We start from the raw sequence: 23,763 nt of genomic DNA, 5'->3' as shown, positions 1-23,763 counted from the left end.
GTGACTACAATCATGGTGCTATTATAAGGATTTATTGGGTATAAACAAGGTGCTGTTGCTCCTAGACGGACATGGGGATCCCTCGTTTTTATTTCAAAATTTAAGTTCCTATAATATAAACAATCAATAGGCAAAGTTTCACAAAAATCTCAGTACAGGTTCTATTTCAGTGGAATGACCTTAAGAGCCGTAACAACTCGCAGCTGTCCGAGTCCGCTATTTCTCTTAAGAGGTCTCTTAAAGTAAAACCAACAAATTTAAGATTTCAAATATCACCTTTCCAACAGCTGTAAAGTATTGTTAAAGTTAAAGAATGCACTTTTTTGTACAAATTTTGATTACAGTTTCGTGCACATGTTCGAGAATCGTGAAAAGTGAATTCTTGTTTCGTGATTCGTGAAATCGAAAATTTGCCATCGTGACTTCGTGACAAGACCCCCCCTTGCCCCCCTCTTTCTTCTCTTCTCTTCTTCTGTTCCATTGTTCTACGTGAGTGCCACTGCGCTAAGTCGGCCATGTTGCAAATTACCTTGTGTTGTGATTTGACGCGAGTTTGACGTGTGTAGGAACGAGTTTGCCAACTTTTTGAAGCAGTTTGCCAACGCGGGTTTGCCAACTTAAGTTTACCGTGTGAAGGCCGCTTAATTACTTTATTAAAGACCGAGGATGACCTTTTCCGTCCCTAGTCAACAGTGCAATAAGTAACTGACTACACTTAGCGTTTGAGTGTTTGTCTAAACTCATTCGTCAACCATTTTAAAATTTATTTATTCGAAAGGAAATATTGCACGGACATCTCTAATTAAAGAGTCCAGTTCATCCCATTTATCCCATTCATGATCTCAGTCAAACGTTCAAAACGGACCAAAGTTGATCAGCGGTTTCTTTCAAAAAAGCCCGCGGAAACCTACGCGGCCGCGCAGGCTTCGTCATCTCTTCTTGATGAAACAGCTTTCATTGACACGAAAATCTCAGCACTTGTTTTTTGGAATTACTTGTAGCCGATATACTTCCATTTTCCTTTTCAGAAAGTTAAAAACACGGCACCGTAGAATTTTGTGAGCTGAGACTTTGTTAGGAATGTATTGGTGTTTAATTGTGCACCTCTATGTGACTTGCAAGGATTGTTTTGAAACGTGAAAAGTTCTTACCATGGAACAAGAACAGTCCTACCAAGAGGCTCATGAAACTAGCCCGTATGCAATATTGTTTATCTTCATGGCGTGTACTATTGGAGGTAAGCTTCAAGTTCTTGTTTTTTTGCGTGGTAACGTTATCACTAAATTGGTTTATTGCTTCGATAGTCAAGCTGGAGCTTATCGCTTTCTTGGTATTTCTTTTTCAGCTATTGTTCGGCAATTGATGAAAGGATGGCCAATACCTTATACTGTAGTTTTAATTGTTCTCGGACTTTGTTTTGGAGCAATATCAGGCGCGGTCCCAGCACTACAAAAGTAAGTAGTTGAATTGCTGTTGTTTTACGCCACGAAACTTTGGAATGACCTACCTTTTAATATCAAACAGTCTGAGAGCATAGCGATTTTTAAAAAGAACCTTAAAACATTTCTTTTTTGTAATAGTTTATAACCTAGTCATAGATTTTAATAATTGCATCTTTTAGTTAGGTTTTTATTCTTTTTAATCATATGCAATTGTAAGCGCATTGAGAATTCTAAATGTGCAATAAGAACCTTTTATTATTATTACTATTATTATTATTATTATTATTATTATCATTATCGAGAAACTTTACTGATTACAACTGTCTTAAATGAGTATTATTTTAAATCACTCCCACAAATTTGGTAAAGATTTAACCTTAATTCCAGGGGCGTAATTTCATTTTTCAAATCGATCGATTTCTTCGGTGAAAATAAAAATAAAAAGGGTAGGTCACGTCATCTTCAAAGTTAGGGAATTACTTTTCTCTAAGAGGAAAGTCAGGAAATTGTATTTCAAAATTATTGCGGGTTTTGATAATGAGTGACAGTGTAAAGCTTACTACTACCAACTTAACTTTGTTAAAGAAATTATTTTTCTGCAAAATTGTCCCACGTTCATTTGAACGATTTTATTGTGGTCAGTGAGAATCCTTTCCTGGTCTGTGAAATTCAATAAAAGTCATATAATTTTTTTTTCATGGATGGTAACCTTTACTTGACTATGTTTATATTCAATTTTAAAATTGATAAAGAAATCTACTGACCTGTTTACTTGTTTTATTCTGGGATAGTCGAAGATTCTTTATTTGGCCTTTCCATAAATATCACGCAAAATCCCCCTAAATGTCTTTAGGGAAATTCTCAAAAAATCTTCTAAACATCACAAAAGATGTGAAGGTGAATTAATCAACATGACACGAGCGTGGGACAAAGAAAAATTCTGAGTCCCTTACAGGAATCGAACCCATGACCTCCCGAACACCAGGCGGGCGCTCTATCCACTGAGTTACGAGAACTCATAGAGAGTGTGGTCATTTTCAAAGTTTTCTTGAAGTTGTGGGAGTTGAGGAAGTTTGAAGATTCAGGCACTTCGATGTTACCAGCATTCGCCATTTTGAAAACTTGCCGCTTTCGTGCTATGAATGTTTCCAAATACCCTTAATTTTCCAAATATCTTAATATTTTGTTAATTAAATATCTCAGACACCTCTAAATATCCCAAAAAATATCCGGATATTCGTGGAAAGACCTATTCTTTCACTATTTTCAAGGTACACATCAATTTCAAGCCAGAACCCCCACCTCATATTGACCACCTTCTTACCAGTTCTCCTGTTTGAATCAGCTTTTGCCATGGATGTTCATATCTTTTACAAGATGTTCTGGCAGGTTGTCTTGCTTGCTGTGTTTGGTTTAGCAGTAGCTACAGCCCTCTCGGGCGTCATGGCCAAGATGGTGTTTGTTGACTACCATTGGACCTGGTTTGAGGCCTTGCTGTTTGGATCTATAGTTAGTGCTACAGATCCTGTGGCTGTAGTAGCCTTGCTGAATGACCTGGGTGAGTCTATAGGATTATGTATTAGTCAAGGATGGTTTTCAATTGAGTGTCGTGAAACCAAACCTAAACCATTGCTTACCAATTAGACTACTCAGCCATCTCAAACCGTAGTAAAACCAAAATCGAAGTCAGAGTAATTACCTGATTACTTTTGACACTCAATTGAAAACCCGTCTAAGACGGAAAAGTACATAGCATAAAGCCAATGAACAGAGAAAAAAAAAGTAAAAGTAGAGTAAATATGGTATCATAAGAGTTGTCCTGTACACCCAGAAAAATTGGGAAGCGGTTATGACCAAAATCTACGATCTACCCAACACTATTTATGACCCGACCAAGAATTCGATACCCTATTTATGGCCATTGCGGTTGGCACAGTTGCCCTAAACATAATTTATGACAGGCTTTTGGTGATGGTCTTATCGATAATGATGAAAAGGTAGCTTCTTCTTGAAAAGCATATCCATTCAATACTAGAGTGCAAAAACCATACCCTATTTGTGACCAAAATGGCCAAAATCGATACCCTATTTTTGAGCAAAACGGCTGACAAACCACACCCTTTGGGGCTGCACATACCTATATAGCCCACATAAGAGAGTACCCCCCCCCCCCCACCCCGATCCAATTTACAGCTGTATAAAGTCTAATTCATGAAACTGAATTTTAACTTTGTAAATGTTAAAAGGAACAAGCAAACAGCTTTCTACTATCATCGAAGGTGAATCGTTATTAAACGATGGAATGGCGATTGTGTTGTACAAGATATTTTTTAACCTGGCATTTAAATCGATGACTGGTAAGTAACTGTAAAATCTGTTGGTCAGTCGACGTTTGCCCAAGAGTGTCAATCATTGTAAAATGATAAAACATACAGTCCATAGAAATTAAGGTAATGATATTATCATTAAATCATGTAACAAGCTAATCATCCTACCTAAACAAATGCTACTATCTAGCAAAAGATGAAATACCTCATGGTGAGAAGGAAGAGAATTTATATGTTGAATTCCAAAGCCGTCAAAAGGAGGATGTGCATACCTTGCTTTTTAGAGACATTTTCTGCTGAAACCGAGCACTCCAGTTTGTTACCATTAAAGAAACATCATAAAATGTACTTGTTGTAATGAGACGACCTGGTTTTAAAAGTACTGTTTTTCGTTGGGACATGGTTGTGCCGTAGTTGGTCCCCAACTAGTTGCATATGTGTATGTTGTCGATGCCTCTCATCTACTCTTTTTCACTTTAGCTACAGAAATCGGACTCTATTTTCCACGTGTAGCTCTTGGCGGATTCTTTTTCGGTCTGGTCGCTGGAAGGGTTACAGTGTTTTGGCTGCAGCATGTGTTTAATGATGCCCTGGTAGAAATTACCATCACTTTAGCTAGTACCTACTTGACATTTTACATTGGAGAAGAGGTCCTAGGAATATCTGGTGTGATTGCTGTCGTTATGTTAGGAATAGAAATCAACGCGCTAAAAACAAGCATCAGTCCCGAAGTCGAGGTTTTCTTGCACAGGTAATTTAGCATAGTCTATCCATCAAAACGTATTTCATAGTTGCGTTCTTTATTTATGATTTTACTTATTATCTCTAATAAATAAATTACAATATTTAGAGAGGAAGCCACATCGGCCTAAGCTTGTCCTCTATCCTGGTCGAACTGGAATCCGGAGATGTTGGTTTTTGTGGAGGGAGGAAAGTCGGGGAACCTGGAGAAAAACCCTCGGAATAAGGCGAGAACCAACAATAAACTCAATTCATATATGACACCGGCCAGGAATCAAACCCGGGCCACATTGGTGGGAGGCGAGCGCTCTCACCACTGAGGCATCGCTGCTCACCAAATAAAATCATTTCTAATGATCGGCGAAGAATTGTAAAATTTAATCATTTAATTTTAGGTTCTGGGAGATGCTGGCGTACCTGGCAAACACACTTATTTTTATCATGGTTGGTGTCGTGATCATGGAAAAGGCACTCAATAGTTTGAACGAATACGATTTATTTCTCCTGGTGGTGGATTACTTTGGCATAACTGTGATAAGGTTAGCTCATCCTCTATTGGGTTTGTGCAAAACGTAATGTAGATATTTCAGAGGGCTGGTATCAAACTAATGTTATGCTTATTAAAGAGTTGTTTGTCTTCCTTTTCCAGGGGCTTAGTTATGATGACATTCAGCCCCATTCTGATGCGTATCGGATACGGTCTTTCATGGCAGAGTGCTGTAGTGGCGGCCTGGGGTGGACTGCGAGGCGCTGTGGGCCTGGCTCTAGCATTGCAGGTGTATATTGATCAACCTCTGATTGGAGGAAAGGTATAGTTCTCACACATGTACTAGGCGTGGATAGCTTTCTAACTGCGGTGTTGGCGTTTTGTACGGAGTACCTAACACACGATGCAACATGATTTTGAGAGAGTGTGAACGCTTAGCATTGTGCGCAATCTTACGGAAGAAAAAAGTGCTTTCTATGACATTGCGCGCATTATACGACTACGAGCCACTTTTCTACCTTTTGATTATCAAATTCTAATCAAAGCGCAACTAGTTCGTATTTTTGACTAATTTTGTTAATCTGGTGAGCAAAACCACTAAACCGCTAAAGCTAAGTTTTCTTGGTTTCTCCTTCTGGCTATCGTCCCCGTTTTGTTCACTTGATTATAAACAACAGAACTTACTTGTCATTTCAGCGATATAACTTGGAAATGTTGGCCAGGTCCACTGGAATGCAACTTTTTTCCAGGTCTTGAGCTTTTTCTCTTGGTATATTTAGAGGCATTAAGACTAAAAGACTGACGCTGGGAAGTAATTAACTATATTTCAGGTTTTGGCGCACACGGCTGGCATTGTCATGTGCACTCTTCTCGTTAATGCTACAACGATGAAGAAACTGCTGGAGAAACTCGGAATGAGTGATATATCAGACGCCAAGAAAATTGCCATGGCTAATGCCGTGAGACAAATCCAAGAAAGCAATCAACGCACCCTTACAATGCTGAGGGCTGACCGCTTCCTAGCTGACGCAGACTGGGATATAGCTGAGCGGGACTGTGAGATGCATAATCCTTACATGCATGTAGAGGGGGAGGTAAGAAGTTTCCTGATAAATTTTAATTAAGAAAGATCACAGTTTATTGCCGGCTGCATTTTTGCAATGGTTATTCTTCTTGTTCTCTCAGCATGAAGAAGAGACACCACTATTGGTTCGTCTTAGCACATGCCCAAATTGTGAAAGCAGCGTGCCCAATGAACCTTCGCCCAAAGAATTCGCCGAGATGACAAACGACGGTAGAGTACGTTTAATCAAAGCTCTTAAGGTCAGTTACTGGAAGCAGTTTGAACATGGAATGCTATCCCGCGAAGCTGTACAGGCCTTGATCAACCTAGCTGACACTGCCATGGACGAGGAAGAGGGGTACAAACAGAGCTTTTTTTTCTTTTCGAACTTGACCTAACGGCAATGACCGTAACTAACAGAAAGAAATCAAACAATTAAAACCCAAAGGAAATAAATCAATCATTCAGTAGTTAAAAGCTAATTAATTGATCCGAAGAGGTAAATAAAACAAAAACAAAATTTAAGGTTTCCGTGACCAGGATTCGAACCTGGGTTACTGCGGCCACAACGCAGGGTCCTAACCACTAGACGATCACCGCAATTGACAGATGGTGAATGAAACTTTTAGAATTTAAAGCAAATAGTAAGAGTGTTTTCACGTGATGTCACGGCAGCCACATTGGGGTACCAAGACGATCCTGTGCTGCCGAACTCTTCTCTTATGAAAACACTTTCCAATAAATTTTGTAGCTTTTCTTTGATGATTTAGATGAGTTGTTTTTTCTTTCTTTTTCCTTTACAATTAAATCGTAGGTTTGCAGATAAATTAACTTATCAGGACTTTATTCTCTTGTATAAAATTTATTAGCTTTTTCTAATAACAGGAAATTATTAAGGTTAAGTGGACTCATGGTTTGCTGCTACTAGCTTAAGTCCAAGCAAGAGACTATGATGACAGTCTCTTAGCCCAAGTTAATAAACTTGTGTCTGTTACCCCAAACGCGGTTGACAGTTTACGCTCTTTACAGTTAATGTGAAGGCAAAGAACTATTTCATATGCCCTGGAATAACACTGCCTGTCCAACAAAGGAACATTTCATTCTTGTTTCTTAATTTCAACTGCATGTTATTTCTTTTTCTGTTACAGTTTCATCGAGATGAGTGACTTGCAACCCTACTGGAGAGTTCCACCTTATCTACAGAAACTTGTATGTGTCTTCTAAAACCGACAGAGCCCGATTGGTTACTTTGAATTGATTTTGCTGTTAGTGACTGAAAACCCACAAAACATAAACCTAGCACTGAAATAAATGAAGGAATATAAAAGAAATGTAACCAAAAAACCTATAACAACAGCAACAACCTTTCTTTACCTCTATACTAACTAGAAAAGTAAGTAAAATGAGAAGGGATTGCGTAAAATGTTAGGCGTATCCTTGTTTGCAAGTGTACACGTGAAAACAAAGAAACAACTCTTTTAATATTATCAATTATTTCTACTATTTTCATTCCTCTTAGAAAGATAAATTGGAACAGCTGAAGCAGACCAAACCGACAGAACGCATACCGCCACCAAATAACAAGATTCTTTCCTTCATGTACGATGTGGCTGCACACGTTGTCTTTGATGTGGTTATTAACACCTTGATCATCATCAACATGGTACCTATTGTCCTGGAGCTGGCATCAGATGACGATGCTCCGTACATGACGATCTTGAACAACATCAATTACGTATACTGTGCCATTTATGTCGCTGAAGCATTGTGGAAGGTCTGTGACGTCTTTTTGTCGTTTTTGTTATACTTGACTTGGATGTTTTACAGCGTAGGAGTATAGCTGCTTTCTGTTTAAGTGAGTGTCGTACGAAACGTCCGCGAGGCCAGTTAAAATGGCCAATCACAACAGACTTAAAGAACACAGTGAGCCAATGAGAATCTTAATTTTGACCGGTCAATTTTCTTTTCGCTTCTTTTATTCCTGCTGCTCATAAATTTCTCTAGGTTCCAGTCTGGTTAAAATCTGCGATGTAACTCGCTGTATGTTAAATTATGTTTCTGAAGCTCATGTCCATTAGTAACTGATTTCAAGATTTTCTCAGTTATGAGAATTTTGCATTTGTTTTGGTTCTCTGACAGGCTTTGGCATTCCGGCGGTACTACTTTAAGGACAACTGGAACCTGCTCGACTTGTTTATAGTTGCCTTGTCCATTATCGACATCGTTTTAGACCAGGCGGCCGATAACGCCACAGGGAGTTTTTCTCCATCTATTCTTAAGGTGGCCAAAGTCTTTAGAGTGCTGAGAATGGGTCGTTTGCTGAGACTTTTCAAGGTACGTGATTATGCTAAATGTTCATAATTACCTCGTTCCACTCTGACCATTTTCATCTGTTGAAATATATAATGGGATGAAAATTGACAACCGTGACGAGTGGCACATAGCAACTAGATAATTTTAACAAGCCTTCTAACCTAAGCTAACGGCAATGACAATAACAAACAGAAATTAATCAAACAAACTTTTAAAAAACAAAAGGAAATAAATCCATTATGCAGTATTTGATAGCTATTAAACTAATTGGACAAAAAAGTAAATAAAAACAAAAAGAAAATAAAAGGTTGCCGGGACCAGGATTCGAACCTGGGTTACTGCGGCCACAACGCAGGGTCCTAACCACTAGACGATCGCGGCAATTGACAGGTGGTTAATGAAACTTTTAAAATTTAAAGCAAGTAGTAAGAGTGTTTTCACGTGACGTCACGGCAGCCATATTGGTGTTCCAAAACGATCCTGTGGGTGCTGAACTCTTTTCTTATGTAAACACTTTCTTTTTTTTTCCAATAAATTTTGTATGGCAGCTGACCATCTGAGCGAAAACGCGCAATAGCCAATGATTACCTGCTCGTTAAGTGAAGACCAGTTATAAAAAGAAAGCAGCCACAAAATATCGCCTCTCGATTTTTCCCATTCGGATGACAAGCCCTTTCAGTGAGAAACCAATCAAAATGAAATACACCTGGATAGGCAACACTAAAAGGGCACTCTTTACCCAAGTAATAACAGTGTTTTCATTGTACAATTATTTCTTCTTATATTGTTATAGGAGTTTAACCATAGAACTTAACCTTCGGAAAATAGTTATTAGTAATAGTTGTTATTTTCTTTCCTTTCCGCAGACTCTTCTTCCAAAACTGATAGACGTAGTGAACAACATCATCAACCGGCAGTTAAGCTTTGGCTATGATGTTGGCAAAGGTTATATCATTGCTGAAGAAGAAATCATTAAGCTGATTGATCATATGGTGGTAGACAAAAGGATCGCAAAGGATTTAAAGCAAAGATCTGAAAGAAACCGATTGGATGTTGTTAAAAGCCTGGGTAACTGTGATGGGCTTTGTTTAACTGTCGTTTTTATACTTGCCCGATTTTTGTTAAAATAGTAATACTCATTTTGTGGAACGTCACTTTTAAAGATTTACGTAATCACAAAGTTAGTTGCCTATTGTATTGAGGCACCCTCAACGAAGAACTTAGAAAGGAAGGGACCTAAGCGTCTTTTACTGGGCTTGTAGAGTAGCCTGTGAATTCACGCAAACAGATTTATAAGTGTTTTGGAGCGACGTGAAACAACCACCTTGCAATGGTCCGTTATAGCGTCCGTAGGCTTCCAGTAGCCCATAAGGAGGGCGGATTTCAAGGGACATAAATTACTGCATTCTCATTTCACGTGTTCTAAGTGGTACGCACACTAATTCTATTTCTTACGACCGCCTCTCAATTGGTACTTTGAAATAATATTGTCGTGGTTTCTTCTAAGCTCCACTTTGGATATCATAGTTACATGCAAACACGCGCCTTAACTTACGTTTTTTTTTTTACAGGTATGCTGCAACGTGAACACCCAGGCATTGCAATCTCCGTTAAAACCCGGCAGGCAATTCGCACCATTCTGAACAACGCTCGTGACGTCATTCACGAACTCAAGGGTGGTGGATTGTTAGATGAAGCTGAGGCAGGAAAACTTGAATCGGTAAAACATGGCTCGCCTTGCTTATATAACACGGAGATCTCGTGACCTTTGTAGTCCTACAAAGAGACTTTATACCTCATGCCCATGCAATAGCCATCTGTTTTAGTTGGCAGTTGATATTTTTTCAGGACACAAATAAGCTGTTTTAGGGCTCGTGTTTACTCCTTACCTACGTTTTGACTCTTTTCGATACTTAGCCAAGTGTGTATCCCAATAAAAAGTAAGTTACGAATGAGATATTCACAGCGTACTTCTCGAAAGAATTGTAAACTAACTTTTGTATTTAAAACACAGATTGTTGAAGTAAAAATGAAGCGGCAGCTTAGTGCTCCAGCCTCCATTCCGCCTCAAAAGCCCATGGAGTTGCTCCGTAATGTCGTGTGGTTAGAGGGAATGCCACCAGAGGCGGTCGACTTCGTAACTTCTGCTGCTCGTATCAAGAGGTTTGATGCTGGGGATACTATAACAAGACAGGGTGAAGAATTGACGGGAATATACTTGATTGTTTCAGGCATGGTTAAGGTATCTAGCATCAAACACTTGTCAGGAACTTCAGCAATGGCTAATGGCTGAGCGTGTAATATAACTCTACGTTATTTGAGTTGCATAACCAGTTATCATAGAATGAAAATGTCATCTTCTCTTGGATTACTATAAGAACCTCTCCCCACCCAGAAATAAAATAGGCGCTGGTAAATTGTTAGCCGACTGGTCTGAAAAAATAAAAGCTGAGGGTACCTACGACCGACATCACGGCATGTGGTGGCCAAACCATACAATCCTACATAGCAGGAGTAGCTTTACTCCAAGTATAATTCAAGTAAAATTCAACACCATTGACAAGGTGTCTATTTGGGACTAATGGATGAATGCTAGGTCGTTGACCTTAATTTATTATGTAACAGGCGTAATCACCCCAGGAAACCATTGAGACACTACATGTACAGGTTAATTTGACTCTGTAAACAGAGTCTTCTGTTGTCCATAAAATTTCCAACTTAGAATTTATAATGACAGGTCTGTGTTGATATCAGCAAATTAAAAGCAAAAATTTTTTATTACCTAATATATTAATTTTTATACCTTTATCTTTCCAGTGATTGCGTAATCACTTGTAGTACTTTCACTCCCAGATACTGACATTAAAAATAATGGAACAAAAATAAACCTAAACCCACAAAACGCGCTGCAAACCTATTTTTTTCAGACGGCTACAGCTTTTTTTTTTGTTGTTGCAGATGATCGGTGTATCAGTGGCAAAGAAAAGTTACATGGACGGTGAGGAACCCGAAGTAGGAGAGATGATAGTCACTACTGATTACATTTCTGCCGGCAACCTGATTGGTGAGATGGGCCTTCTCACTTCGGCTAGAAGAAACTCCTCCTGCACCTGCGAGTCCGCAGTCCAGGTATTAATTTTCCCTGATAAAACCAATGTTTTACTTTTCAAACCTGATTTTATCAGTTAGGTTAGAACCGAACGGTAAAAGTGTAACTGAAAAGGAAGCGTTTAAGCGCTTGATAATACGAAACTACTCTTGAACTGCAACTGCCCAATAGGTATCCCGAGTCCTGTATAATCCTGCTGTTCATTTGGCCGTCAAGCTTCGAGAGTGAAAATACAGTGATTAGCCTATATCACTTTGTGGTAGTTAACGTAATGGTTCTTCATTTATATGGTACATTCATGCCTTGAGGATTCTTGAAACGATGTTAGTAATTTTGGTGTATTTTGGGGGGTCTTAGAAGTTGACTTTAGCTTTGAAAACTCAACTTGTTGTTGGATTTCCCATTAAGGCCTATTATATCAGAGCAGAAGATATGAACGAAGCCATGAGGCGCTACCCAGATCTCGTAGACCGTCTATGGAGAGTTTGTGGCGTCAGAATTGCCGTGCCACTTCTCCTGGATGTACCCAATTACTACAACTGGACCAAGGACAAGATCAGTATCATGTGCGAACGATCGTTCATTGCCACTCTTCCCAAGGGCCCCAATGCTATCTTCAAAGCTAATGAACAAATGAAAGAGGTATATGACATCTTAATCACGAAATACAGTTTAGAGTTTACGACAGTAGACCACATAGTGTATTTATTACTGATAAGTAGGTGCAACAGATATACGTGAACTAATATAAAGGCAAGGGATACTTTAGAACATGCTGTGATCAGAGTTAATGAACCTTTGATGAAAGCAGTATATTAGAGCTTAGACTGGTTGTTTTCAATTGACAGCGGACAGACATATAGGCTCATTTTGCCTTCCTCCATGATGAGTTAAAAACTGCTTTAACCAATCGCAGCGAAATGTATGGTCACTAATCATCCTTTCCAATCTTTTTGCTTAAAGATTATCCTTATCCAAGGTAAGGTTACGGATCTCGAAAGCAGAGAAATCTACGATGGACCGTGCGTACTGCCGAGGACTTACCGAGCATTTAAATTGCATTACGATGTTGACGAGCCCAAAATTTTAGTGATCGTTCGTTCGCATGAAAGTGCGATGCCTGATGACCCAGAGGACAATCCATCAGCGTTGGACCTTGTAGGTGAGATATGCGAAGTAGCCATTGAGATGAAGGGTAGCAGCAAGTTGTAAAAATGCGGTTAAGTTTTCGTCCGATCAAGAACCAACATTGCCATTGCGAGTCTCGAGATATGCGTGCACCAACAATTACCGTGTAGTTCTAAAACCGTGAGGTAAACAAGTGGATGAAAAACTAAATTTACAAAAAAAGCTTTCACCCAGGATGATAATGGACCATGAAATATAGACGATCCTAGTATTCCAGCAGTATTGTTAGCTCTCTATCGTACTGAAAGAACTCTATTTACAGCCGCACTCACACACGTAAAAGCATAAAATGACCAATATCTTTAGTAAAAGAAAGCTGCCCGCCAGAAAAGCATCTTTATTAAGGTTAGATCGTCAATTTTTCTCATTTTTAACTTCTGCCACACGTTCTCTTGTCATACAGGAATTCAATCAGGACCGTGGAGACGCGATAGTCACTCTTCGTTCTCGACTCGAGCTATGTCATTCGAAAAGTTTGCGGGAGGTACAGAAGCAGTGTTCAGAGGCAAGCGAAGAGTCACTCTGGGTGGCCGATCCATTACGAGTACTGACGAAGGTTACCGAAGGCTTGATCCCCTACCTGACAGATTGCAAGGTAGAAAGATAGTAGTATCACCGATTGCTGACGATGATAAAGGTAAGAGTGCTGACGAGAATTTTTCTTTTTGGGTCTTCTTTTTCGTCAGGAAGTCGTGTAATCTGTACTGTTAGTTTATTGCAAGTTATATCCTCCATTTGTTTGCTAGGTTTCTTTTAAAAGACACTTTCCAGTGTTCAGTTTATTCAACAGGGGCCCGATTCTCGAAAGCCCGGGAAACTTTTCGGGCCTGAAGAACCATTCTTAGCTAATCGGTATTGAAGGGGCAGTCTCACCAAGATTTAGTCCTACTTGAAAATCCAATTAAGGTGTTGGTATTAATTGGAAATCCACTAGAAGTTGCCTAACCTTGCTAAAATGCTCCGTTCTAGTCACGAAAGTTGTTTACAACTGTTGTGGCTACGGACGAGTAAGAAAGAAGTGGTCTAAAACTTAAAAACCTCGGCCCGACGTTTTCAAGTTTGACAATGTTACTTGGTGGAAAATCACTAAAAATCATTGATCTATTAGGGATTGAATTTATGCCTTTTTTTGTCGTGTTATTATTCTGTTGATCAGTGAGTGCACGTTTACAATTCTAGGATAGTTTGCACAAAACTTAGAAGACCTCTCGTGATACTGCCCCCAGAGAGGTGCATACGCCTGAATCTTCTTGTACGGAATGGAACCTCTGTTTATGTCAGAATATGTCAATAAAACAGCTCTGTAATCATAAGGTTTGAGATTTTGCTACGGCTTTCCGCGTGCGAAAACTTTTCGGGACCTTCGGGAAACGGGCCCCAGGGCCGACTTGTTCAAAGCCCGGTCAAGCTGACCCAGGGATTAGCGAGAATTGCGCTTTGAGTTTTGTAACTTTTCGGTGAGGTTTTCTGTTTATATTGCTTGTCCTTCAGGTTTGAGTTTGAATACTTTCAGACTACACAAAAAATAAGCAGTGAAAAACATTTTTCGGCAAGAAAAACTAATACTTCGGTTAACTGTTAATCCTGGGTTAGCATTAGCCGCCTTTCCAACAAGCCGGCCCAGATGTATACAATAGATCAATTTTGCGAACTAGAGCTCTCAATCGAATTGTGTTGGAAATAAAAAAACAAAGTGAGGCAGTCTTCTAGACAGAAGGCAGGTCTTTGAGTTAATCTCAAACGGACTAAGCAGGAGGCGCAGTGGCCTCATGATTAGTGCGCTTATCTCCGGATCGAACGGTCCGGGTTCGAGCCCTGCCCCGGGCTAGTGTGCTGTGTTCTTGGGCAAGACACTTAACTCTCACAGTGCGTCTCTCCACCCAATTGTATAAATGGGTACTAGCATCCCACCGAGGTGGGAGTCGAAATACTCCTAGTCGCTTCACGCTACAGAAACAGGGACAAGATCAGGCCTGATGATCTAATTGGCTCGTATGCAGACTTGACCTACCGCTACCAAAGCGACTAAAATTCTACAAACTGTGTAATTCTCTTCTTTTCAGGAAGTTAACTCAATTCAAGCCTGGACCGGTTTACCTTGCATGGAGTCATCAGTGTACAGTGAACTTATTGCTCGAAGATTTCTTGCAATAAGATGCAGATATTTCATTTGTGAACGTTTGATTCACTTTTCTTTTATTTCGCCGTCATCTTTACTATGCTGTTTTTCTGTATCTTATTTACCAACCATGCTGATAAGTGATTCACTAGGCAAAAACGCTACGGCTGTTTACTTGAAAGGAATAAAATTGCATCATTGTCTTTTTCCGATAACCGTATCACACTCTTTTACAGGATTATTTTTGTAATGTTAGTAAGCAAAATCGTGAGCACCATAGTATTGTAGTTACTATTGACAAGCATGTTGAAAAAACAAAACAAAACAAAAAAACGAGAAAAAAAGGGAAAAAAAACAAAAACAAAAAAAAAACACCGCGCCAAAATTTGCCGTGACCAGGATTCGAACCTGGGTTACTGCGGCCACAACGCAGTGTCCTAATCACTAGACGATCGAGGCTTAACGAAAGAAGGAGGTCAAATATATATTACAATACCGACAGTCGCATTCGCAGTTTACCATGCATGTTTGTTCAACCATGTCAACTGTGTTTTTGGTCTACGCCTCCAACGACGAAACAAAAATTTATCTTCCGTTTACCAAGCTTCCCATGTTTTTTTTACAGTAGTAGAGCACTGTTCACAGCTAAAGATTGCACTGAGAGAAGGAGATGAACAGAACATTTAAAATTACTAGGAGGGGCAAATGGAGAAAAACAGACCCAGAAACAACTGAACTGAAGAAAGCCAGAGGCAGAAAAAAAATTCTGATTTCTGAGTCAAATGTAATAACCAAAGATATCCGGTTTTACACCTCTGGGTGTAAAATTATGAGAAAAAAAAAAAAAAAAAAAAAAAAAAAACCCGTAGTATTGTTTTGGTCGTTGTTTGTACGTCTCACAAGGTCGCTGTATATAGCTAATAAGTGCACGCTTGAAGGTTGCTTTTTCTGACTGCCTCACGGAAGCAATGGATTTACTTAAAAGGGCTTCAAATCAATATTACGCAAACAGGTTTCAATGGAAATAATTTCAAACTTTTCTCCTCAACACCTTTTGTACTGGTAATACAATGCTTCTGTTCAATTATTCAGCGGCTTGCCGGTGCTGTACTCGAATCGAAGGTGTATCTCAAAATGAAGTGCCACGGATTTCAAACGAGTCAGTGTGATCAGCCATTGTAACTTTTAATTAGTTTTTTCGCTTCTCCACGAATGACAGCAAAAAATGATCGAGCGAAATCTCAGAACAACAGATTTGATTTCTGTTTTAATACTGTATGTGTACGTAGCAGACAGCTTCAAAATAACAGCCACGAAAGGTAAGATATGCCATCATATTTTTAACTTGCTTTGACGCCAAGTGATCGTAATCTTCAATCACTTAATTCGCTAATCACATATGATATAGAGGAGTTAAATTTAAAAAGAGCTCGTGAACTTAAGCGTAGGGTGATCATAATCTATTCCCTAAGACGGCATTTCATTCCCATAGAAAATGTGAAAGATAAAGTTTGGACAAGAAGCCGCGAGGGTACAACGTATTTGAATGGCGCATACGATTTCTTGAATGTATCACATTTTATACGAGTCTAATTATTTCTCCTTAAACCTTATGACACGGAGAAAAGCCCCATTTGGTGGCAGAATACTTGCTGTGTATACTTTGTTAGAAATGATAAGCTAAACAATAATATTTCCACCAAATATTCGAGAGGCGTTTAAGTGCCGTTGTCCCGGCTCAGTTCAAAATGTCGTTTAGGCGTGTCCAGTTGTTCCCCCTTAATTAATGACGACAAAATATTTCTAGATGACCATCATCAGCGATCTATCAGCGAATCTCAAGTACTTTGAACACATCTGCAAAAAGATCTGTGTTTTCTGGGTTTTCTATTTATCTTTTCATCTTTTCTTTTCCTGATTTTGCGTGATTGTTTCACAGATACTGGTACCAGTAAGACAAAAAGGATTTTGTTGACCCATATATTCGAACCAAATCCTGCCACCAGAAGGTTTATTGTTATAGGACTACAAGACTGGGACTGATAAATTGAATTAGAAAAAAGAGCAAGATCCCAAATCTTGCAAAATCTGATCAAAACCTAGCAAATGTCGTTAAATCTATACCATAACAGTAACTGTGCAGTCTGCATTTTCTGTTTGCAAGTAACTTTCATTTTTGTAGATGCATTAACAAATAGAGCGAATAATGAAGGAAGGAGACTTGAAGTAACAGGCGCAGAGATAGACAGACTAAAAAAAGGTAATTAACTAACAACAACACATAAGCGCAACTAGCAAATCGAGGTCTGTAGCGTTACTAGTGTTAAAATAAAGCAATGTATAAAGCCAATGTCTCAGCCGGCTAGTCACAGACACACTGACACAGCGTGATACAAAATATAACATAGCCATTTATTAAGACGGATATAACCGACTGAGCAAAACAGTTTTAACTAACTACTCTAACTGTCACTACACAACAGCAGTACAAAGAAAACATTCGAAGGCGGAGTTATGCTTTGTTTCCTTTGCAGCACTTTTGGAAATTGACGATGGCGTACACCCTGTTATCAAAGCTATGAACAATCATGATCAAGAACAAACCATGGAAACTTTAAAGAAAGGTAAATGTTTGTGAAAAGTGAATTGCTGCTATGTAAGTTACTTACTTTTCGCCTAGCGTTCACTTTATAATTGATATTCAAACAGCTCTACGTTCTGTTGAAGACGAAGAACAAGAGGACCGACAAATAAGAGACATTGAATCAGGTCAGAATTTTCCCGATACAATTAGTGCTAGACAGTTCAAGGTCACATTGGATTTTGCTATTTTATCTCTGTCAGGTTTTGTACGTCTTCTTTGTATAAAAATTATTTGTTTTAATCCTTTATTCCTTGCAACTTGACTGAATCCCAGACTGGGGTGGTGAGGGACGGAGATGGGGTGTGTGTGTGGGAGGGAGGAGGGGAATAGAAGTTTCTGAACTCTCTTCTTCCTGTACCTTTACTCCCAGCTCTCTTCCCTTCTGAGCGGCTCTAACATAATCGTGCCCTTCCTTTACAAAATATTACACCCTGTAGCGAAATTTTCCTTTTTTCTCCCAGTTTCCGCTACCTTGTTGCATCCCGTTTTCCGCCCTCTCTTTTCCCGCCTTCTGTTTAGTCCCCGCCCCTTGCTTCCGGGATCCCACTTCCTGCTCCTCCCACATACAGACGCTCAGATGTAATCTACACTAACATGTCATAAATTATATGATTTATTTCTTTGAATAACCATTTAACGGCGTAGTGTTGCTTGATATCAACAGCTTTGCGGTCAATTGAAAGAGAGACGGCTTACCATGGTCAGTGAGTAATGTGACAGACACGAGTTCGTAACTAGTGCGTTCTATAGGCGCACCTCGACATTAGGATAAATCCAGAAATTTACGCGGGATTTTTATCCCCTCCCCCTCTCACCCCAATGGAATGCTCAGAATCATATACGAGTTTTGAACCTTCGAGGGTATTGGGCGTTTTTTTGTGATGGATTCAAGTCTCCATTACATTGGCTAAATATGATTATATCTTCAAAATCAATACTTGTTGTTCTGTTGGTATTTAAACCAGATTTAAGAGTCGTGGGGCCCGTTTCTCGAAGGTCCCGAAAAGCCGTAGCAAAATCTCAAACCTTATGACTTCAGAACTGTTTTAGGCACATATTCTTAATATGAACAGAGTTCCCCTTCATACAAGAAGTTTCAGGCGTATACACCTCTTTGTCATTAAAGACCGATCAACTAAAAATGGCTTTGTGGGCCCGAAAAGTTTCCGAGGCTTTCGAGAAACGGGCCCCTGGACTTTGAAAAATGTTTCTAACCCTTCACTGTCGAGAACATCACAGCTCAAAACTGGTAAAAAAAGTTTCACTTTCGAGAATATTGAATCATAGCCTGCAGTACACGCGGATTAGCGGGTTCTAGTGCGATACACGAGCGCGCGTGAAGCGCGAAGCGAGAAAAATCCGCCTGTAGTCACACCATTGTTTATGCTCTTCCAACCGTTCCCCTGGCGAACGGTTTTTGTTGATTGGTTGCTTTAAGCCACGTGACGTCAGACGCGAGAAAAAAGACAAAATGTGTTTAACTCGGGTGACAGGCCTACACGGACTCCTACGGCTCGTGACATTTCTACATTTGCCGATCTCTTATAAATTCCAGCCTCTCAACCTTTTATTTTGCTGTTCACTTGTTTTTGAAGGGCACTTAATGTTGTATTATCAGGATGATTTTTTTAAAAGTAGAGTAGAGCCGTTGTACTGTTAAGTAGAGGTCAGAGCTCCGCATAGTTTCAGCTGTTATCTACCGCTTTATAGAGTTTGACACCTCTGTAATTTGTCATGTGCCGAGTAGTGTGGTTTGTCTTACTTCATTTCTATTGCAGAAATGTATGTTTATTGCAGAAATGTATCTCTTTAATTATTCGCTCTGGAGGGACAAAGTCGGTGAGCATCAATGTTGATTACTTGCATTCTATATTGTGATGCCGTGCCCGGTTGTTAGATTAAAACTGTGTTCAGCTATATGGCTTTTCACCACGGATCATAGTTAGCTTTGTCCGGCGTCGCCAGAGACTGCTGTAGTCTTGGAGATCCGTTCTGTGTCGTCAAAGTTATGTTTCTTCCATCCTGAATTTGTTCGAGCTTTTCGTCTCCTGAGCTCGATGTTTAGGTTTATACCTGCTTTGTTCGTTTCGGCACAACACGATTTAAATTTAGCTAAATTTAGATGTTCACGTCTGTTGACTGTTTTGCGTCATGTATACATTTGTAAATTGGTTATTTGAGACATTTTTTCGCGGCAGTAAATTGAATTGCTTTGTTCTCTCTCATTCTTTCATGCCAATCATTTCTTTTTCTCTCCTCGCGCTTCGCGCGCGCTCGTGTATCGCACTAGAGCCCGCTAATCCGCCTGTACTGCAGGCTAATTGACAATAATTGAATCATGGAACGAACATTCTACTAGGGTTTTGTCCTCAGAATGCAACGTTAGACCCACATTAATTGATGAGCGGCTTTGAGTGTGACTCTAGGAGTATCCTATCGAGCTTTCTAACTGCGACACGTGGTAGAAACAGGAAACCTCGATTGGTTCATCGCCTGACTCATAATAGCTACGAAATACTGACAATTTTCTGACATCTTTACGTCTTTTGCTTAGACACTTTTCATGATGTGAAGTGAGGCTCGTCAAATTATTTTTGTATTCTTTTTAATCCATTTGTTTTGGACATAAATCCATGATACTATTTTATTTTAAACTAAAACAAGGCAGCATTTCATACAAATTTTTACGCCCAAACAGTCGCCGATACAAATTGAGTCGTTCATTTCATTTGCAGAGAGCAGAAAACGTACAAAGATAGAAAAAGGTAAGTTACACTAAAGTTGGACAAATATTGGTCACTAGTCAGATTATTCTCCTACGTACACCAATTTTCAGTCTTGTCAAGTTTACTAGGCTTTAGTCGTTCCCTATGAGAAAATCATATGGACTCGAAGATGACGTGAAAAATAAACGAGTTACTCCTGCGTCCGCGATCCGTTGAAATTGTCTTGTTAGAGAGTTTTAATAGCAAGACTGGGTTGAAATACAATTGTAAAAATAGCTTTATATTTTTCAGTTTTGGCTTCAGTTGAGGCGCACACCAAGCAAGGTAAGGTGTTCCGGTGTATATATTAGTTCTAGTAATTATTTTGAGGTTACATGCAGTAAGTAAAGTAAGTAATTTATTCAATGTCAATAACACGGGGAGTTCTTGCGCAATCTCCCCAAGAGCTCATGCTAAAAGTGCTTGATCATAACAATACAATGCTAGAAAAATCTACGAATCGAGTTAGGAGTGAGCTAAATTAAAAAAAATTAATAATTCAGTTAAAAACAATAAGATAAAAGAAGTATTTGCCATACATTTGTTACATTGACGACCAATCAAAGCTAACTTGGAAATGTGCTGTATGAAGATTCACACTGAGGTTGCGGACTTTGCAGATAGTGGCAATTGATTCCAGATATGAGAGGTGACGTAAGAAAATTAATTACGCAGAACCTGACTATTATCAAAATGTCTTGCTTGTGTAATGATAACGAAACCGCTTTTTGCCTTTAATGCTTTTACTAACACACTTATTTCTGTGGCAAGCGACCGAACCAGCTAAAATTACCTTTAATCCATTGAATTGGTAGACTGTAATATTAATATCTCCATTAAAAGGCCAAAGGAACGGACGGACGAAATTGCCATACACCGATTGCGTTTTTACTTATAAACTTGATGCATCTTTTTGTAGCCATGTCGACCCCAACTTTCACCTCCAATGATGAAATCACAAAGAAAGGAAGATATGGTTTGGAGGTGACTTTACCGTTCAATAATGCCGTAAAAGGACAGGAAGGAAAGACAATCAACCTCAAGACCAACAGTGGAAGGAAAAGAGTTTTTATTCCTAAAGGATGGATGTTTTGCACCATATCCCCTCCAAAATGTTATTCCACGAATAGAAAGAAAAGTGAGTAAACATTTGACTTGACTGACTTAGTGTCTATAGCGAAAGATGTTCAAAGACTTACTTTAAAACAATCACCTTTTTGAATCCAAAATGGAGGATGATTGAACTAAATGTTAGCTCTAACTTGACAATTAACTAACTTAACTGATGGTGAAAGAGCAGAGCAAATTCCTTGAGGGCAAACGTAACGTTCCTAAATCAACCTCGAGATTTTCGAAGGTGACCTAAAGACGGCATCCAAAGATGAAAAGGTGAACTTGACACGCGCATTTTGTTTCTCAGTGACATTTGCAACGCAACAATTACCAAATTACGGCTGAAAAACATAAAAAATTGCGGCGGAAGTCGGGTGGGGGGATGTTACACGCAGTAGCATGACTGAACGTTACTGCAAGAAGCTAAAACTGAGAATAATTCCATTTTTCTTGCAACTTGCAACACAGACCCAGTTAGTTAATATAGAAATTTATTGATATGCATTTCCATAATTGTGTCCATTTTTTAATTTCTACCTCAAAATGATTTTGTTTGTTATTTGCAGGACACATCAATAAGAGACACGTTTCCTTAGTTTCTCGGAGACCAGCAATCTAGTCGTGAAAATGGAAATACGTCGATCAGGGGAGTTTACCTAAGAAGAATAACGGGGATTTGGGAGGGGATGGTAGGCAGGAGCTCATACAGTCCATTATAACATTAGCGTCACATCCCCTCAAGACATAACATTCCAGTGATCCTCTGATCATCCATTATGTTTCAAGACTTATGGATCCCGATGAACATTTCTTCGAGTCCAAATCCCGAGGACGAGCAGCTGCAATGTGAGCCAAGATGAATAACATAATTTGAATTAATAAGACGTATATATACATTATACCTTAACTCAGCTAGGACGTCAGTTTCAGCTAGTAATATGAAACAGAATTTAACGTCTTGGGAAAGAGATGTGAAACGATCAAATTAATTTACCAATGCAAATTGATCTAGTTTTAGATTGCTGGATTTTTATAGACTTTGAACGTCGATCAAACAACGGTAAACCAGCCTTAACCATAATACCTTACCGCATTGACGCGTTCTACAAGGCAACTTTCATTGAAGCGGCTATGTATCGTTGATACCCTAGCTAAAACCTCGTACCCAGGTTATCCTTGGATTGGAAGAAGAGAGACTCGATCGCATTGTTCTCGATACGTTTTACAATTTTCGTTATGAGATCTGAAGTAAAAATTACATGGGTTTGGGTACCTCAGAAAGAATCAGGAAATATACATTGCTACAGTTACTAACATTAAAATCATTAGTCGACTTTGTAGAGCCTCGCACGAATATACTAGTTATTCTACAGTCATGACGTGCGACCTATGCAGTTTCGCATCCTTCTCATGGCCTTACTATGTCTAAAAATCCAGATGCGAAATATCCATTAAGCTCCGTGGACCTGGAACATTCCATTGTTTACGGTTCCCGCACCAGAAACGGCGAATTATCTCAAACTATATCTTGCCTTGTGTTTCTGTCTATGCCGTAAACATGACCTTGCCTTTTTTAATTCAATACATTAACACATAGTGCGGTTTTCATTTGAGTGTCGAAAGTAATCAGGCAATTACTTTGGCTTTAGTTTTGGTTTTACTGACCCTTTGAGATTGGCTGAGTAGTCTTTTTGGTAAGTAATTGGTTTTGGTTTTGGTTTTACGACACTCAGTTACTCAACAGTTCCAGTTAAATTAAAACAAGTCAAACATTCAATATCCCGAGGCACAAAGTAGTTCAGAGAAGCAGGTACTGAGATATAAAGGTAGATAAGAAGCCCTTTGTAAAGTAAACTAACATGTAAAATACCGTTCTACCGGTAGCCATCTCTTGTATATATGTGTATGTATAAATCAAATAAAGTAACACCAAACTGACACACCTTAGCTCGTACCTTGGAAAATTTGACTCCGTTTAGTGCTGCTGGCATCCGTTGGTACCAAATGGTTAGTACGCTGGACTCCAGATCGAGTGGTCCAGTTTCAAGTCCTGGCCCGCTGGGGTGACTGTGCTGTGGTCTTGAGCACACATAAGAAGTTAAGAGACTGAGGAGAAAAGAAGCTTAAAATATGCAAATTGTCCTTTTTGAGGAAGCCATATGGCTTGAGTCTGAGAAGGGAGGAGATTGGAGAGGGGGGGGGGGGGGGGGGGAATTCGAGCTAAATGGTTTTTCTCAATATTTTACGAAATTCTAACCACCGGGAGAACTTCCGTGGAGTATCATATACGACCACTTTACATTGAGTGAAAGTGATTGTAATTTGAATGATAAGTTTCTTTGTCTCTTAGCCAATCAAAACAGTCTCCTGCATAGTGTCACGTTACTTTAAAATGCATATTTCTTTTAGCCAATCACAGCTGAGAATTGGTAATGTGTACAATTTAAGATAA

The 23,763-nt window shown here is 39.3% G+C and overlaps 2 protein-coding genes across 3 annotated transcripts; both read left to right on the top strand.

Moving 5' to 3' along the window:
- The first annotated feature begins 949 nt into the window (after nucleotides 1–949).
- On the top strand, nucleotides 950–15,069 carry LOC110055233 (sperm-specific sodium:proton exchanger-like). Its single transcript, XM_089288896.1, has 20 exons — nucleotides 950–1,237; nucleotides 1,346–1,454; nucleotides 2,714–3,000; nucleotides 3,689–3,799; nucleotides 4,250–4,520; nucleotides 4,906–5,049; nucleotides 5,160–5,319; nucleotides 5,828–6,091; nucleotides 6,183–6,418; nucleotides 7,209–7,269; nucleotides 7,580–7,834; nucleotides 8,200–8,394; nucleotides 9,240–9,441; nucleotides 9,945–10,093; nucleotides 10,388–10,615; nucleotides 11,332–11,502; nucleotides 11,891–12,124; nucleotides 12,446–12,644; nucleotides 13,074–13,307; nucleotides 14,734–15,069. Exons 1-20 carry the CDS (start codon nucleotides 1,153–1,155, stop codon nucleotides 14,739–14,741), a joined length of 3,603 nt encoding a protein of 1,200 aa, XP_089145022.1. The 5' UTR covers nucleotides 950–1,152; the 3' UTR covers nucleotides 14,742–15,069.
- Nucleotides 15,070–15,154: 85 nt separating this feature from the next.
- Nucleotides 15,155–23,249, top strand: LOC110055254 (uncharacterized). Of its 2 annotated transcripts, XM_020761639.2 has the most exons (9): nucleotides 15,155–16,108; nucleotides 16,972–17,049; nucleotides 17,324–17,413; nucleotides 17,499–17,558; nucleotides 18,098–18,133; nucleotides 20,169–20,198; nucleotides 20,451–20,483; nucleotides 21,118–21,336; nucleotides 21,878–23,249. In XM_020761639.2, exons 1-9 carry the CDS (start codon nucleotides 16,015–16,017, stop codon nucleotides 21,928–21,930), a joined length of 693 nt encoding a protein of 230 aa, XP_020617298.1. In that variant the 5' UTR covers nucleotides 15,155–16,014; the 3' UTR covers nucleotides 21,931–23,249. The 2 variants fall into 2 exon arrangements, with proteins under 2 accessions (XP_020617298.1, XP_020617299.1); XM_020761640.2 differs by lacking the exon at nucleotides 16,972–17,049.
- Nucleotides 23,250–23,763: the final 514 nt, after the last annotated feature.

The sequence above is a fragment of the Orbicella faveolata genome, unplaced genomic scaffold (assembly GCF_042242905.1).
Source record: "Orbicella faveolata isolate gen_17 unplaced genomic scaffold, um_ofav_v1 contig_2, whole genome shotgun sequence".
Taxonomy (NCBI): Eukaryota; Metazoa; Cnidaria; class Anthozoa; order Scleractinia; family Merulinidae; genus Orbicella; species Orbicella faveolata.
Note: the sequence above shows the minus strand (reverse complement) of the source record. Positions and strands in the feature narration are given on the sequence as shown.

Coding starts and splice junctions, on each gene's coding strand:
- LOC110055233 (XM_089288896.1), top strand. CDS start 1,153: ATGGAACAAGAACAGTCCTACCAAGAGGCTCATGAAACTAGCCCGTAT. Junction 6,092..6,182: donor ACATGCATGTAGAGGGGGAG/GTAAGAAGTTTC, acceptor TTGTTCTCTCAG/CATGAAGAAGAGACACCACT. Junction 10,094..10,387: donor AGGCAGGAAAACTTGAATCG/GTAAAACATGGC, acceptor TTTAAAACACAG/ATTGTTGAAGTAAAAATGAA.
- LOC110055254 (XM_020761639.2), top strand. CDS start 16,015: ATGATCGAGCGAAATCTCAGAACAACAGATTTGATTTCTGTTTTAATA. Junction 17,414..17,498: donor CATGGAAACTTTAAAGAAAG/GTAAATGTTTGT, acceptor ATATTCAAACAG/CTCTACGTTCTGTTGAAGAC. Junction 21,337..21,877: donor TTCCACGAATAGAAAGAAAA/GTGAGTAAACAT, acceptor TGTTATTTGCAG/GACACATCAATAAGAGACAC.